General features: G+C 62.6%; 1 protein-coding gene across 1 annotated transcript; it reads right to left on the reverse strand.

The window, feature by feature from the left end:
• Positions 1–318: 318 nt before the first annotated feature.
• Positions 319–13,485, reverse strand: PLXNB3 (plexin B3). Its single transcript, XM_012757204.3, is given in 35 exon segments — positions 319–434; positions 736–810; positions 934–1,009; positions 1,078–1,142; positions 1,271–1,418; positions 1,742–1,902; positions 2,056–2,228; positions 2,511–2,597; positions 2,694–2,804; positions 2,934–3,261; positions 3,492–3,558; positions 3,697–3,875; positions 4,021–4,232; positions 4,305–4,405; positions 4,492–4,802; positions 4,872–5,096; positions 5,216–5,414; positions 5,554–5,727; positions 5,936–6,020; positions 6,023–6,053; positions 6,839–6,944; positions 7,144–7,295; positions 7,461–7,630; positions 7,705–7,798; positions 7,964–8,080; positions 8,157–8,282; positions 8,439–8,570; positions 8,634–8,746; positions 8,837–8,993; positions 9,146–9,275; positions 9,741–9,841; positions 9,923–10,051; positions 10,535–10,711; positions 11,092–12,153; positions 13,413–13,485. Coding segments are annotated over 35 exon segments (5,727 nt in total). The 5' UTR covers positions 13,461–13,485; the 3' UTR covers positions 319–329.
• Between the last annotated feature and the right edge of the window lie 306 nt (positions 13,486–13,791).

Genomic DNA, 13,791 nt, shown 5'->3' on the forward strand with positions numbered 1-13,791 from the left:
GCAGGTCAGTCATGGGGCAGCAAGTTGAGTCTTGCAGGGGAAGGTAGGGGCTGGGGATTGGGCTTTTTCTAGAAAGATGTGTGTCGATTTTATTTCCAGATGTGATTCTCTAGCAAGCAAATGGGGGTAGGGGAGGGGGAAGGAGAGGGACCGTTATAAATTAGAAACAAGCCCAGGTTGGGGGAGGCAGGCAAGCTGGTGGGATGGGCAGTGGGCAGGAGCCTGCTGCTGGGTATAGCACCCCAGGCTCTTTTGGCCCCTTCTTGGTCACTGGCTCAGTCCTGTGGCAGCAGGTCCTACTGGCTGCTGTCTAAGCTGGTGGCCCAAGCTCACAGGTCAGTCACTTTGTTCTCTACCAGGGCAGCGATGTGCTGCAGGCGGCAGGCCAGCTGCACCTTCTGGCCCAGCGGCTCATCCTCCAGGGCGCTGATGATCTGCCAGGGTCGAGGAGGGTGCCTGTCTGAGACCTACCCCTTGCCCACTGGCCCAGGGCCACTCACCCTGGCTGCCATCTCAGCAGAAGCCTGGAGATCCAGTGAGAGCTGCCTCGGGCCTCCCTGGGGAATTCAGATGGAAGCCCAGCTTCCTCCTTAGCCTGGGCCCTTCTGACACAGGCTGACACCCTCCCTCTGCCCCGCCTGGATCGGGCCACTGCTAGGGAGCTTCCATGGGCCTTCGTCTTCACCGTGCCTGGCTCCCAGCACCTGCCCCTCCCTGGGGTGCCCTGCGTCTCACCTGGTCATAGTACCTGTGGATGTGATTGTATAGGCCTTGCAGAGCCTCCAGACAGTGGGAAGCAAAGGTGTAATTCTGGGGGCAGTACATAGGGGGTGGTGAGGCCCCAGCCTGGGCCTCAAGCCCCAAAGTTCCTCCCTGCTGTGATAGTCTTTTTCCCCCAAATGTGGAGGGCTGTGTCCCTGGGCCATGCCTCACCTCAGAGAGCTCAGCCAGGGCTGAGTTCATCTTCTGGTAACTGGCTGGGGAGCTCTGGCGAATGTCCGCGTAGTATCTGGAGGAGTGGACAGAGTTAGGGACAAGGCAGCGCCAGCCCCCAGCCCTGATGACTCTGACACCAACTTTTCTATCATCTGCTTGTAGCGAGGGATCTCCTGAGTGTAGAGCAGCTTATTCACCGGGGAATCCTGCTCCGGGTGGGGGAAGTGCTGGGTGTGAGCTGGGAGGTGAAGGAGCTACCAGCCATCTCCTGGCGCCCATTATGCCACCACTCCCCAGCCAGGGCTGCCCCCTGCCACAGCAGCTCTGCTCTCACCCGGCCCACTTTATGCTCTGAGACGGTGCAGGAGTCGATGAAGGTCTGGGCAATGATGGCGAGGATTGCGTCCACATTGTCAGACACCCGCACATCAAAGATGAGCTGTGGGTTCTTCAAGGCGTTCACCCAGAACCTCAGCAGCAGACTGGGGACATGGGTCGGGGTGAGTATGAGGCCCTGGCCTACCACTGTAACATCCTCTCGTTACGCGCCAGCCCACCCGTTCCATGTGCACTGCTGGCCTCCTGGAGCTGGGGACCTTAGGCAACACATGCCATCGGCCAAGGGCCTTAGCCTTGATTTCCTGCTGGGCCCTGATCTTCTCTTGAGTTCTCGCTGAGGGGCCAGAAACCCAGGGTAAGTGTCACAAAGCCCGAGTTCCTGTTTTGGACCTGCTACCCCTGCCCTGTGACTGTCCTTGTTCCTCTGGGACTCACCTGCAAAGTGGGGGGTCAGCAGGAAAATTACCTGTTAGTCTTCCAGATGTGCAGGGTCTCGGGGTCCTCGATGCCATGCTTCTCTGCCAGCTCATCCAGGAAGTCAAACAGGTACTTGATGGCAATGGGCACGGGGCGGTTCACACTGAAGATGGCCTGGAAGGTGTCGTCTACGAACTTCTGCAGTGTACCCTGCCAGGCAGGGGACAAGGACCATGTGGAGGGCAGGGTGTGGGGAACATCAGTGGCCAGGGCTGCCCCTCTAGGACCCCACCCACTCTCCAGCTCAGTTAGACATACCCTTGGTGACCTCCCATGGGGCCTGTCTCCCCTGGCCACACTGACCTTCATGGATAGCAGGCAGGTGAGGTAGATTTCTGGAATGGCCTTGGCCCGTGTCCACTCCCGTTCCTGCAGGCTGCTGCGCCACACCTTGGCCCCTTCTGGCTCCTCGGTGGCCTTCACCAGGTGCCAGAGACGTACCCTGCCCTCCTCACCATCCTCCAGCATGGGGATGTCTGAGGGCAGGGAAGGCCAGCCTCAGCGCAGCACCCCTGTCCCCACCCCACAGGCCTGGGATGCCACACCCCCTCTCCACAGGGTAGGGCAGGGTGTGGGGCGGAAGGAGAGATGGGAAGAAGAGTTGGGGGAGACAGAGAGTGGACAGTGGCAGCCCAGGGCCTTGTTCAGCTTGACACCCATGGTTCCGGAGCCCAGCCTTTGGCTCTGCTGGACCTCTGGTTTGCCTGCTCTGTTCGTGCTCCTGGGCGTAGAGGGTGCATCTGGGTCAAGAGACTCACTCTCTCCCAAGGGGCAGCTGTGGGCTTGGTTCTGGGAGATGGTACTGCCGTCGTGCAGCTGAGGGATGAGCCCCACTGTTGCTCCATCTGGGACTTGGATGGGGGAGCAGAGTCTGGGCCCCTTTCCTAGTTGTCCCCAGGCAGGGCCCGCCCTGCTCCGACCCCACCCTGCCTTGCCCCCACCCAGCACCTTGTAGTGCTGCAGCGTGTTGAGTCTCTTCCAGTGGTTCTGGGTCACTGAGGTCAAGTCTTCATCCGATAGGGTTAGGCGGCCAGCCAGACCTGAGCACCACTCTGGAGGGACCCAGGGAAGCCACTCAGCCACAACTCCAAGTCCCTGATTGGCAGCAAGGCAGAGCTGAGCATCTACAGGTGGGGGAGGGCTGGCTAGGGGTCCCTAAGGTTGGCAGGGCTGGCTCTCACCAAGGTCTACAGCATGCACTGAGGGCCTCTGGGAAAAGGGGGTGCCCTTGTAGACTTGGCCCAACACCTTCTCCTTGACCTGGGTGATGGTGTCCGTGTCGAGTACCTGGGCCGGCACACGCTGCGCCTCACTGCCCCCTGCGGCCCCACCAGCCCCAGGGCCCACCAACACCATCAACGTCAGGGACCAGAACTCCACATCCTCCCACAGCAGGCGGCTGTCATTCAGGGTCCGTTTTGCCTTGCCTGTCACGGCATCCACAGGGCCCTTGTCCACCTGGTACTGGATGGCCCAGAAGAGCATATACAGTGGCTCACCAACCACCTCCTGCAACCACCGAGACAGGCCAGCATCAGCCATGGGGCCTGCAGGCCAGGCAGAGGGTGCGGGGAGTGGCAAGGGCAGCTGGACTTTCTGAGAGCCCCATTGCTGGGTCTCTCATTTGATGGCTGCCCTAAGGCCTGGCCAAGGCCCCTGGGGGATTTGGGCACAGGACAAATAGGCCACAGGCAGCCCCAAATGTTTGGGGGGGGATGGTGCCACCCAGGGCCCCTCACCCTCAGGAAGGCGTATAGACAGATGGACAGCCAGTTGGAGAGCAGCTTCTCCACCATGGTCTCCATCCTGTAGAGAGCAGGGCCCAGGTCCCCAGTGAGGATGTCCCTGTACTTCCCTTCTAAGCCATCTCCGGGGGGTGCTGGGCCCTGCCCACCCCAGGGGCAGAGCCTGCCCAGGGTGGGGTGGGGATAGGTCAAGGCCAACCTGCACAGCATGAGCTTAGGGTTCTTGTGTACATAATGGGCCGCCAGGTCACCAAGCAGGGTCTTCATGATGTCGGTCAGGTACTCAAGCTTGCCATGAAGGGCCAGGGACAACAGTGAAGCCACATGGCAGCGGTCTCTCTGGGAAAAGCTGGGCTGCTCCTCCAAGGTGTGGATGAGCTAGGCAGGGGGCTGGCATTCATTTCAGGAAACCCCATATATCCCCCCCACTCCCATGTGCCCATACCTCATGCCCAGCCCCACCACCTTGCCCACTGGGGAGCCTGCCCCACCCGCCTGCCCACCAAGTGAGCGGGGCCCTCACTGTGAGGAGGAAGAGCTTGCTGTTGAGCAGGTTGGAGAGCTGCATGAGGCCCTGGCGGTGGCCCTCTTCCCCAGGCCCCTCAGGCGTGGGCTGCAGCAGGCAGCCACCATGGCCTGGGAAAAAGGCGTGCTCAGTGTACACTTGATAGTCCAGGAAGGGGATCCCGCTGGCCTCTAATTCACTGCTGAGGTCAATCATCTCGGTCATCAAGTCTGCAGGGCAAGAAGCAGGTTGGCGTGGGTCCAGGCACAGGTGGGCGCCCCAGGCCCCAGGCCCCCACCTACCTGTGAACTCCTTGCAGCACTGGTCACCCACGCCAGTCTCCAGGCTCTCCAACTGCACCAGCACCTTCTGGTAGTCCTGCAGGGCCTGCTCGCTCTTGTGCCTGCGGGGGGCCAGCATCAGCTCTGAAGGGCCCAGGGTGGGGTCCCTAGCCTGGTGGGGGGTCGCGTGCAGGCTGGAGGCCCTCACCTGTACACTAGGGTGAGCAGGAGCACCGCAGCGACTAGCACTGCGGCGCCCCGGGCCAGTCCTGTCTGGGCCTCCACAGGGAAGGTGGGGGACGTGGGTTCGGCCTCGTACTGCACAGGGCCCAGGGCCAGCCGCACATGGCCCATCTGTACCACAAACTGTGGCAAAGCGTCGGGGCCCTCAGGTGGTGGTGCACGCAGAGGCGGCTGGCAGTACAGGTGGGTGAACGTGAGTGTCTTCACCAGGCACTCGCCCATGCCAATGTGCGCGCGCACCTCCTCCTTGCTGCTGCCCAGTGTGAGGCCCTCGCCCTGCAACACAGGAGCCTGAGCCCCAGCCAGCCGTGGGCGGGTACCAGGGCGGGGCGGGGGCAGCCTCACCTCCACGTCCAGGACATGGCCAGGCTTGAGGCGGTAGGGGCGGCTGAGGGGTGCCAGGCGGGGGTTGGGTTGGTACAGGAAGCGCTGGCCCCCACTGGCGCTGGTGAAGTCCACGTGCATGTTGTCTAGGGCGAAGAAGACTCGCTGCGGGCGGGCACTGTCAGGCACGGCGGGGCTCTGGCACAGGAGGAGGCTGGACGAGTTGATGGAGCACACAGTGGAGCACTGGGGGCATTCATGGCAGGGCGCCTGTGAGTGAGCTGGGGCCTCCCTGCTCGCCCCACCACACCCCCTCACTGGGCACAGCCTGGGGCAGCCCTGTTGCCTGCTGGTGGGGGGCTCACCTGAAGCAAGCCACCCCCAAGCTCGATACAAGCCTGGGTGTCCACAGCAGGAGCCCCACAGCTCCTCCTCAGGTTTGGGCCCTGGGGCTGGATCCCTGAAGCCTGCACCTCCTTCACAGCCTCCAGCCACACGGACAGCAGGGGTCGCTGCACCACATCTAGGCCTGTGCCCCTGACATGGATCAGCGGCCCCCCCCCCGGCCCCCCCCCCCCCCCCCCCCCGTGCCAGGGTGGCAATCAGGGGGTAGACAGGCAGTGCACAGCGCAGCCCCAACCGCCCGCCATCTCTCGGGCATGGTGTGTGGGCTGGCCCATGGGCCAACCAGGCTCCTCACCCCCGGAAGCTGGTGCTGGGCTCCGCTGCCACAAGCTGGGGGTTGACAGTATAGTGGAAGGGGCTGGTGAGCAGTGTGCACTGGGCATGCCCGAAGACCACGAGGACCACTGCTTCTCCTGGGGCAGCTTGTGGCATCGTGCGACACACGATGGCCTCAGGACACACTGGCTCCTGGCTGCAGAATGTGGAGAAGGGTCTCTCATCTTGGGCTCTGACTGCTTTCAGCCCTTCCTTGCCCAGGCCCCCAGGAGAAGCCCACTTTGATTCCTTCAACAAGGCAGATACAACTGGGGTGGGCACAGCCATCTCTCTTGGAATTTGATAGCCTCCACCTAAATGCAGCCAGGCTGGGACCAAGAGGGCAGGCAGAGCCAGATACTCACATGGGACAGGGTTGGCCGCCCACAAAAGCGCTGACGTTGCCTCCTGTCTGGAGATGCTGCCCATGGATGGTGAGCTGGGTGCCCCCCACTGAGGACTCAGGCTCAGGAGGACAGGGTCCTGGGGAACAGGGCAGGCTGGAGAGGCAGGGCAGCCTGGCCATGCTTCCTCACCTAGGGCTCATCCCCAAGGCCCTTGGACTTGGCAGTTCAGGCTCACTTCATCTCCTGGGGCCACGGCTGATCATGCCCTCCTTCTGGCAGTGCTGTCCCCAGGTTTTTACAGCTCCACACTGGCCAGCTGTCCTCTTGTCTGTCCCTGCCCCATGAAGGGGGCTCTCTTATCCTCACGGCCAGGCTCTTCCCTGGGGACAGCAACCTCCTCAGCACAGCTTGCATCCCCCAGGCACCCTGAACTCCAAACCTCGAGATCCAGTTGCCTCCTTGAAGTGCCACTTGTGTCAAGCAGACCTCCTGATGCTAGCCCACCCCTGACCCTCCTGCTCTCCCACTGCCCTGGGCTTCCTCCACCAGAAGTGGCCCCACCAGGTGCCCAGGGCTCAGGCTAGCACCTGGAAGAGTCTCCATTCTTCCCTTGCTGCCGTGCCTGCCAGCAGCCAGGCCTGCAGCAGGTCCTGCTGGCTCGCTGCCCCACACTGGCCGGGCTGCCCACCACACTTGCTGCTTTGCTGATCACCTCCTTCCTGGACAGCTACCAGCGGCAGTATCCCTGCTGTCCAGCCACTGCCCCCAGCCTACCCTCCACTCAGATCACATGGCTTCCTTCCTGGACGTGCTTCCTGCTACTTGAAGATCCAGTCTAGCATCCTCACTTAGACATCTGCCCCTCCTGGTGCACCCTCCCACCATCCTCCACATGGAGACCACCCCAGGGCAGGCACTGACCTGGTAGGTGAAGTGCTGGCTTGAGATGCCTGGTGGCCGACTCTTAATGGCCACCTGGACTGGCCCAGTGGTGCCACTGGGTGCGGGAGATGTCACACACACTATCCTGAGGAGGCAAGGCCCAGGTCTGCTCAGGGCCTGTGGGAGCTATGGGCAGCTCACTCTCTCCACCCTTTCCCTGCTTGTGTTCCTTTGTGCTGTGACCCAGGGCTCCACATTTCTTGGCCGCAGCCTCCCTTCTCTCTGGGTGGCCAGTTTCTGGGGCCTCCCTAGGAGGGCGTCCCCACCACCAGTGGGGACCTCACCGGGCAGAGGTGCGGTAGAGATCGGGGTCGGGGCTACAGGGCTGGCCAGCCACGCTCACAGCATCCCACACGTCGGCAAAGGCCTGGCCCAGGTTGGAGCCCAAGATGGTGACAGCCAAGCCACCCTCAGGGGGGCTGGTCAGGGGCTCAATCTTTAGCAGGAAAGGGTGGCAGATGGGATCCCCAAAGCCACACCCCACTCTGCAGAGGCCAGGCCGAGCTGCTAGGTGGCCTGTGGGAGGACAGATAGTGGAGGGATGCTGGGCCATGCGGGCCTGGCAACGGGGAGCAGTGCGACCCTTGAAGTGGGGACTCACCACGTCAATGCTGGGCATGGGACATAGCAGCTGCACAGCCCCTGGCGCACACAGAGGCCCGTAGCGACAGGCAGGCTGGCCGTCACTGCACCACAGGCAGCCCAGGCTCCTATTGGCTGCCTGGCAGTGGCTGCAGTCAGGGTGGCCCACAGCACAGTCGTACAGGGTCACTACGGAAAGTGAGGCAGGAGACTGAGGCACCTCCCTCTGCCACACCATGCCCACCTTGCTGCCCCCAGCTCACCATGAAGGTTGTGGGCATCATCCAGCCGCTGGGTCTCACCCCGGGTGACGTATATGGGCACCTGGAGCTCCCGCCGGGACACAGAGGGCCAGAACTATGGGCAGAGGGCAGGGTCAGGCTTGGCCCCCACTCAGGGCACCTCTGCCTCCCGCCTCCTCCCGGACAGTCCCCACCAGACTGGGACCTTAGGACCAGAGGTGAAGAGGGCATGGAGGAAGTTGAGGGCCCAAGGGTGTCTGAGGCTGCAGAAGCTGCCCACCTGCTGGGCCTGGCAGTGGATGAGGCCCGTGTCCCCAGAGGTCTCCTCCAGGGTGGCTGGTAGCCTCCACTGTTCTCCAGGCAGCTCCAGCCAGCAGAGGTAGGAGGCAGGCTGGCCCTGGGGGAGGATGTGTTAGGACCCTGGATGCTCTTGGCACTCCCCTACCCCGGCCCCAGCCCACCTGGCTGCCCACTCGGAAATGTTGAAGGTTCCGCATGCGCAGGGCCAAATGGCTCTCCCAGCCCACAGGCACCAGGTGGGGACCTGCCAGGCCTTCAACCTGGGGACAAGCCCCTGGGCCACGCACCTGGACGTCCACCTGGGGAAACGAGACCCCTCAGCCTTTCAGAACTTGAGGGGCCTGCTACCTGGGCAGGGATAGGAGGTGTGGGGGGTGGGCCTGCCTCTGCCCTATGGTGCCCTCATCTGTGGGGGCCAAGCAGCAAAGGGAGCCCCACAGGTCGGGCCCACCCACCTCCTGGGCACTGTACACGGTCCTCCCGTCTTCTGGGCAGTGCTTCCTGTACACACAGTGGCCGCTCTGGGGGCACCAGTGGCATCGCCAGAGGCTGCCCACACAAGCGTGGCACCTGGAGGGGCAGGGGGACTGCTCAGGCTGGGTGCAATCTGGGGTTGCCACCCCTACCCAGCAGGAGACAGGCCCAAGAACTCAAGGGGCAGCCACCTCCAAGGCCTGTATGGCATTGCAGTAATAGAAGGAGAAGTTGGCAGCAGCCACAAACACGTCTTCAAACATTAGGGCCAGTGGCACAGTGACGTGGTCTGGGAGGCAATAGTAGTGGCAGCACAGGTCATGTGGCTTCTGCCTCCTCCACCTCCCGCCTTAGCCCCGTACCCCAGGGGCCCCCTTACCTGTGCCTGGAGGGTTAAGCGGCACTTGGTCTTGGGGAGGCGTGACACAGGACACATGGGGACCTTCCACGTGAGCCAAGCTCTCATAGTCCCCGAAGGCGCAATGGAAGTATTCATCCACAGCCAGGGTGGGCAGCTGTGGGACAGACAAGGTGACCTAGGACACAGGGGAGGGAACCAGATCAGAGCAGAGTAGGATGGTAGGCAGGCCAGGGCCCCTGCTGGGGGTGGGAACAGAAGCAATGGGAGAGGAAGAGGACAGGCACTGGCCAGGCTGCCTGGAGCACCTGACAGCAGTGGGGGCCTTACCTGGTCCTGCTCCTGGCGGGGGCGGTGGGCTGGCAGCAGGTTCTGGATGCACAGGCAATGGGTATCCTCATAGCTCCACAGCCACTGGTTTGGCTGGCCCACCCGCACGCACTGACATTTCCGGGTACACCTGCCAGGTAGGGGCCCCCGGGTCACTGTGTGGATCTCAGGCTCCCCCCAATGACCAGCAGCAGGGGGCTTGAGTAGATAGCCCAGCTGAAGCGCAGTGAACAGAGGGCCAAGGTGTGGGCTCTGCCTTGACCGTGAGTGAGAGGGAGTCATTGCAGGCATAGGGGGAGCACACAGTGTGACTTATGGTTGCCTTGAGGGATTTCTGGGGCTGCTGTATGGGGTACAGGCTGGAGGGGAGCTGTGCAGGCAGTGAGGAGTGAAGCGGCTGGGCCATGATGGAGAGGGTGCTAACCAGATTCATGTCTTGGTGGGATGGGGCAGGATGGGGGACCTCAGCAATGGCTCTGAGCCTCTACTTCAATGGACAGGGCTGGCCTCCTGGCACACCTAGAGCTGCTCCCAGGTGCATCTCCTGGTGCACAGCACCTGGTGGCCCAAGCCTGGGTGCAGGCCCCATGCTCACCTGCCCTGGAGGACACACCAGCCACACAGTGGGTCCTGGGCCCGGAGGCAGCTGATACAGTCAGGAAACTGGGGGCAGGCTGCCACAGTTACCCGGTCCACCTGGATGGGAGTCGGGGAGAGAGGCAGTGGGTACAAAGACTCAGGCTGTATGTGCCCAGGCCCTCCCAAGACAGCCCTTACCTGTTGGACAGTCAGGACATAGAGGTGTATGCCACCGCTGTCCACCAGCAGGTCTGGGCTGATGGGTGAGCCTGGAGGCCCCACTTGCTGGGAGTGGTATACCTGGCCTTGGGAACCATTGAGAAATACCTGAGTGAGGGTATAAGGACAGATGGCCAGAGGCTGACCGCTCAGAGTACATGCTCTCGTCTCCGTGGGGGCCCTTCTTCAGGCTCCTCTTCCTGCCAGGCCGTTGAGGGGTGGACATATTACTTCCCCATTCAGCCCCTTAGGGCTAGGACACTTTCCAGGGGGCCCTTGAATGCCAGGGGCTGTTCTGCCAACTGGGAGAGGCAAGAGTTTGCCTCCGAGACACTTCTGGAGCCAGGCTGGCTCTAAGCACCAAGCCCTGCCCACCCCAACCCCATACCACCCCTCCCATCCAGACCATGGGCTCCCCTCAGGTGGAGAAGGCAGGGCTGCAGGAGGTGGCATCCAGCCAGCTGTCAACATGTGGCGAGACACAGGCTAAGAGGTGGAGGGTGCCAGGCTTCCCTGAGCTGCTGTGAGCTGGGGAACACCCAGCCTGGCAGTGTAGGGCTGTACTAGGACACTCCACTGTCAGGCACCCACCTTGTGTAGCTGGCCCTGGGCATCCCCCAGGAAGGCTATCGTGTGCCCATCCGCCTGCAGGGCTGCTATGGCACTGATGGGCTGCTCAAGCTGCAGCAGGGGGGCCTCCAGGGGCTGGCGGCCTGCGATGGGACTGGGGGTGTGTTCATCGCCACAGGGGTACGCCCCTGGGGAGTCCTAAACAGGTGGGGGGAGATCAGACCCTGGAAGAAGCAAGAGGGACCTCCTCCCAGCCCAGAGAGGCAGTCCACGGGGTGTGCCCAGGTGGCCAGTGGGAAGAGAGCCAGTGGGCTGGTGGGCAGGGCCAGGGACCTGGGAGCAGAGCAGTCAGGGCTGGGGGTGGGTAGGAGACTTAGAGACCAAGCTGCCCCCTCTGTGACATTCCTTAGCCAAGAGATCGGTGAGTAATTGTCACAGAAGAGCACCTCATCCCATGCTGTGAGGCCGAGAGGTGCCACCCACCCACACCAAGCAGTGTGAGGGGCGCCAGGCAGAGGTGCAGAGAGAGGAGGCAGGAGCGGCCACCAGAATTCAGGAGCTCAGCCCTGACCACTCACAAGGGGCAGGGTGACGCAGCGTGATGTGACGCCATACTCCACAGTGGCTTCTTCTGTGCCGCTGGGGCCCCGGCCCCCTGCCGTGTAGCACAGTTGCCGGGCCCGCTCCATGCTCCTGTCCAGTTCAGCCAGGGGAAAGGCACATAGGGCTGCCTGGGTGCCCCTTGGGCCAGCAGCAAACAAACCTAGCAGGGTGCCCGGGGCAAGAAAAGAGGCCTGGATGAGGCCCTGGCCCCGGCAGGTGATGGGCACTTCCACGTAGGAGTAAAGGTTGGCATCCCCCAGGCACACGCGGGCCACGTAGGAGTGGTACTCAGTCTGGGCTTGGGCCCCGCGGTGGTGGAAGACAAAGTAGGCAGAGCCAGCATCGGTAAATGCCCCCACATAGCTGTTGTTGTAGTCAGAGAAGTCGGCCACCACGAGGCGGCCCAGGCCCTCACTGGAGAAGGGCTGAGGCCCGGCCAGCTGGCGCACGGTAAGGGGTGGCACTCCTGCTGACAGCTTGCCTGCCAGACCTCTGGCCACGAGTAGGAGGTCCTGGCTTAGCAAGGGCACCACTAGGCCCACCGTGGCCACTCCTGGGGCATTGGCAGCCACAAACTGCCCATCACCGGGGTCCTCAGCCTGGTACAACACCTCAGTCACGTTCCCAAGGCGCCGCTTCTCACACACACCCTGCCTTACCTGCCCGCAAGCCACCAGCTCCTGAGCCCGGTCACTCACCAACAGCAGCTGGTTAGCGTTATTAGTGAGCTGAGCCTGTGGGCACTCAGTCGGCTCACGGAAAGGCACACAGTCGGGACTGTCAATGACAGGGCCAGTGATAGCCACAGCCTGGAGCTGCAACTCGGGGCTGAGCTGGAAGAGGCGGTTCACTGCGCCGACATAGAGCGTGCTCTGGCTGGGTGCCAGTGCCAAGTGGTTGAAGGTGGTGTTGGGTGCCGAGAAGCGATGAGCGCCAGTCAAGAGCAGTGGTGGTGGGGACAGCAACAGTAGCAGCAGCAGCAGCAGCAGCAGCAGGAGCTGGAGGCCGAAGGGAGGCCCAGGAGCCATGGCAGGGGCCTGTGGAGGGCACATGCAGAGGGACTGAGGCAGAGACTGGGCCAGAGGAAGGTGGTTGGAGAGAGGCCAGAAGACTCGGGCCAGGGAGAGAAGCAGGCAGAATGACAGGGACAAAGAGAAGCAAAGAGAGGGATGGAGAGAGACAGAGAAGCACAGATAGGAGGACAGAAAGAGAGACAAAGAGAGTGTCCACGAGTTGGGAAAGGCGGGGCGGAGTGAAGGCGTGCGCACGTATGCACACAAGGGCCAATTCTTTCATCCTCTGCTTCATGTGCATCTAGATGGCTGCGGGGGACAGATCCTGGAAAGCCACAGAGCATGAACAGAGGGACTCTGAGTGACAGAGGGGTAGGGCAGAGAGAGGAGGGACACAAGGGAGCGAGCTGAGGCTGAGCCCAGAGACATGGTGAAGGATGGGGGAGAAGGAAGCTGGGCCCTGCACCCACCACTCAGAGGAGAGAGATGGCTCGGGGCACAGGGAGGGGCTACCACAGGCCCCAATGCCACCAACACTGCCATAGCCTGCTCCAAAGATGACAAGGAGTGGGAGGCCGGAGCAGAGGCCAGGGTGGGAGAGAGCTGAGAGCTGAAAGCTAGCCAGGGGTTGCTGGGAGAGGCCCGGGGCCAAGAGGCCAATCAGTGTGCAGTGGTGGAGGGAGGCCTGCCTCTGTCCCCGGAGGCCTAGCAGTCAGGGTCAGGGCCTGGCTCCAGGAGGGCCCTCGGGGTGGGGGTGTTGACTGAGAAGAGTGGGGAGAAGAGCGAGCCAGAAAGCGAGATCTTTACCAGTGGTGCTGGGAGCCAGAGGGTAGTTCCAGGGTGTGCGCAGCAGGGCCCTGGGAGGAGTCCCTGCAGGCGAGGGCAGGCTGCAGGGCTCTGAGCACTTAGCAGCGGCTGCCGGCAGAGGAGCACCAACTGGCTGCCTAGGTGACACACAGAGCCCCTGGGAAGGGGGAGAAACTGGCAGTAGGGCCCAAGGTCCAGGTCCCAAGTTGAGCTGGGGTCCAACAGCCGGGTGTATGAGCATGTGCCAGTTAGGAGCGGGCCTGCTGCCACTCAGGCCTGGAGCAGAGCCCTTATCTCAGGAACACAGGCGGCAAGGGCACAAGCACTTCCTCCCGGCCCCGAGTATCTGTGGCAGTGTCTGTTGGGGGAGCCCCACGCCAAGGCTGCCCTGTGCATCCTAGCCCTGACCTGTGCTATCTCACCCCATCCTGCTCCTCCTGGGGACACATTTGGGGACACAGGGCCCAGGCACTTACCACCATGAAGGGGTGCAGCAGAGGGATGTCCCAGGCAGTGTGGCACATCTCCTCAGTTCTGCTGCCCAGTGGCAGTGGTGATGGGCACGAGATGGCTCTGGGGGCATTGTCCTGAGTGGGAGGAACACAGTCAAGGCTCAGCCCCATTCAAGCCAGCCCCAGGGGGTGTGGGGCAAGGGCCTGGCAACCGGGCTTCATCACAGCTGGCAGCTTTGTCAACAGTGGCTGGGCCAAGGCAGCCCTGCCTCCACCTCAACAATGTCCCCTCTGTCCAGAGGCCCAGGCCAGGGACCTATTATCTGGTGCTCTTACCCCCACCAGGGCTGTTCTAGCATTTCCTGCCCCCAGGGAGACACCCCTTGGAATCTGTGGACAAAGG

This window comes from Microcebus murinus, unplaced genomic scaffold (assembly GCF_040939455.1).
Source record: "Microcebus murinus isolate Inina unplaced genomic scaffold, M.murinus_Inina_mat1.0 scaf003_hap2_Mmur4.0, whole genome shotgun sequence".
Taxonomy (NCBI): Eukaryota; Metazoa; Chordata; class Mammalia; order Primates; family Cheirogaleidae; genus Microcebus; species Microcebus murinus.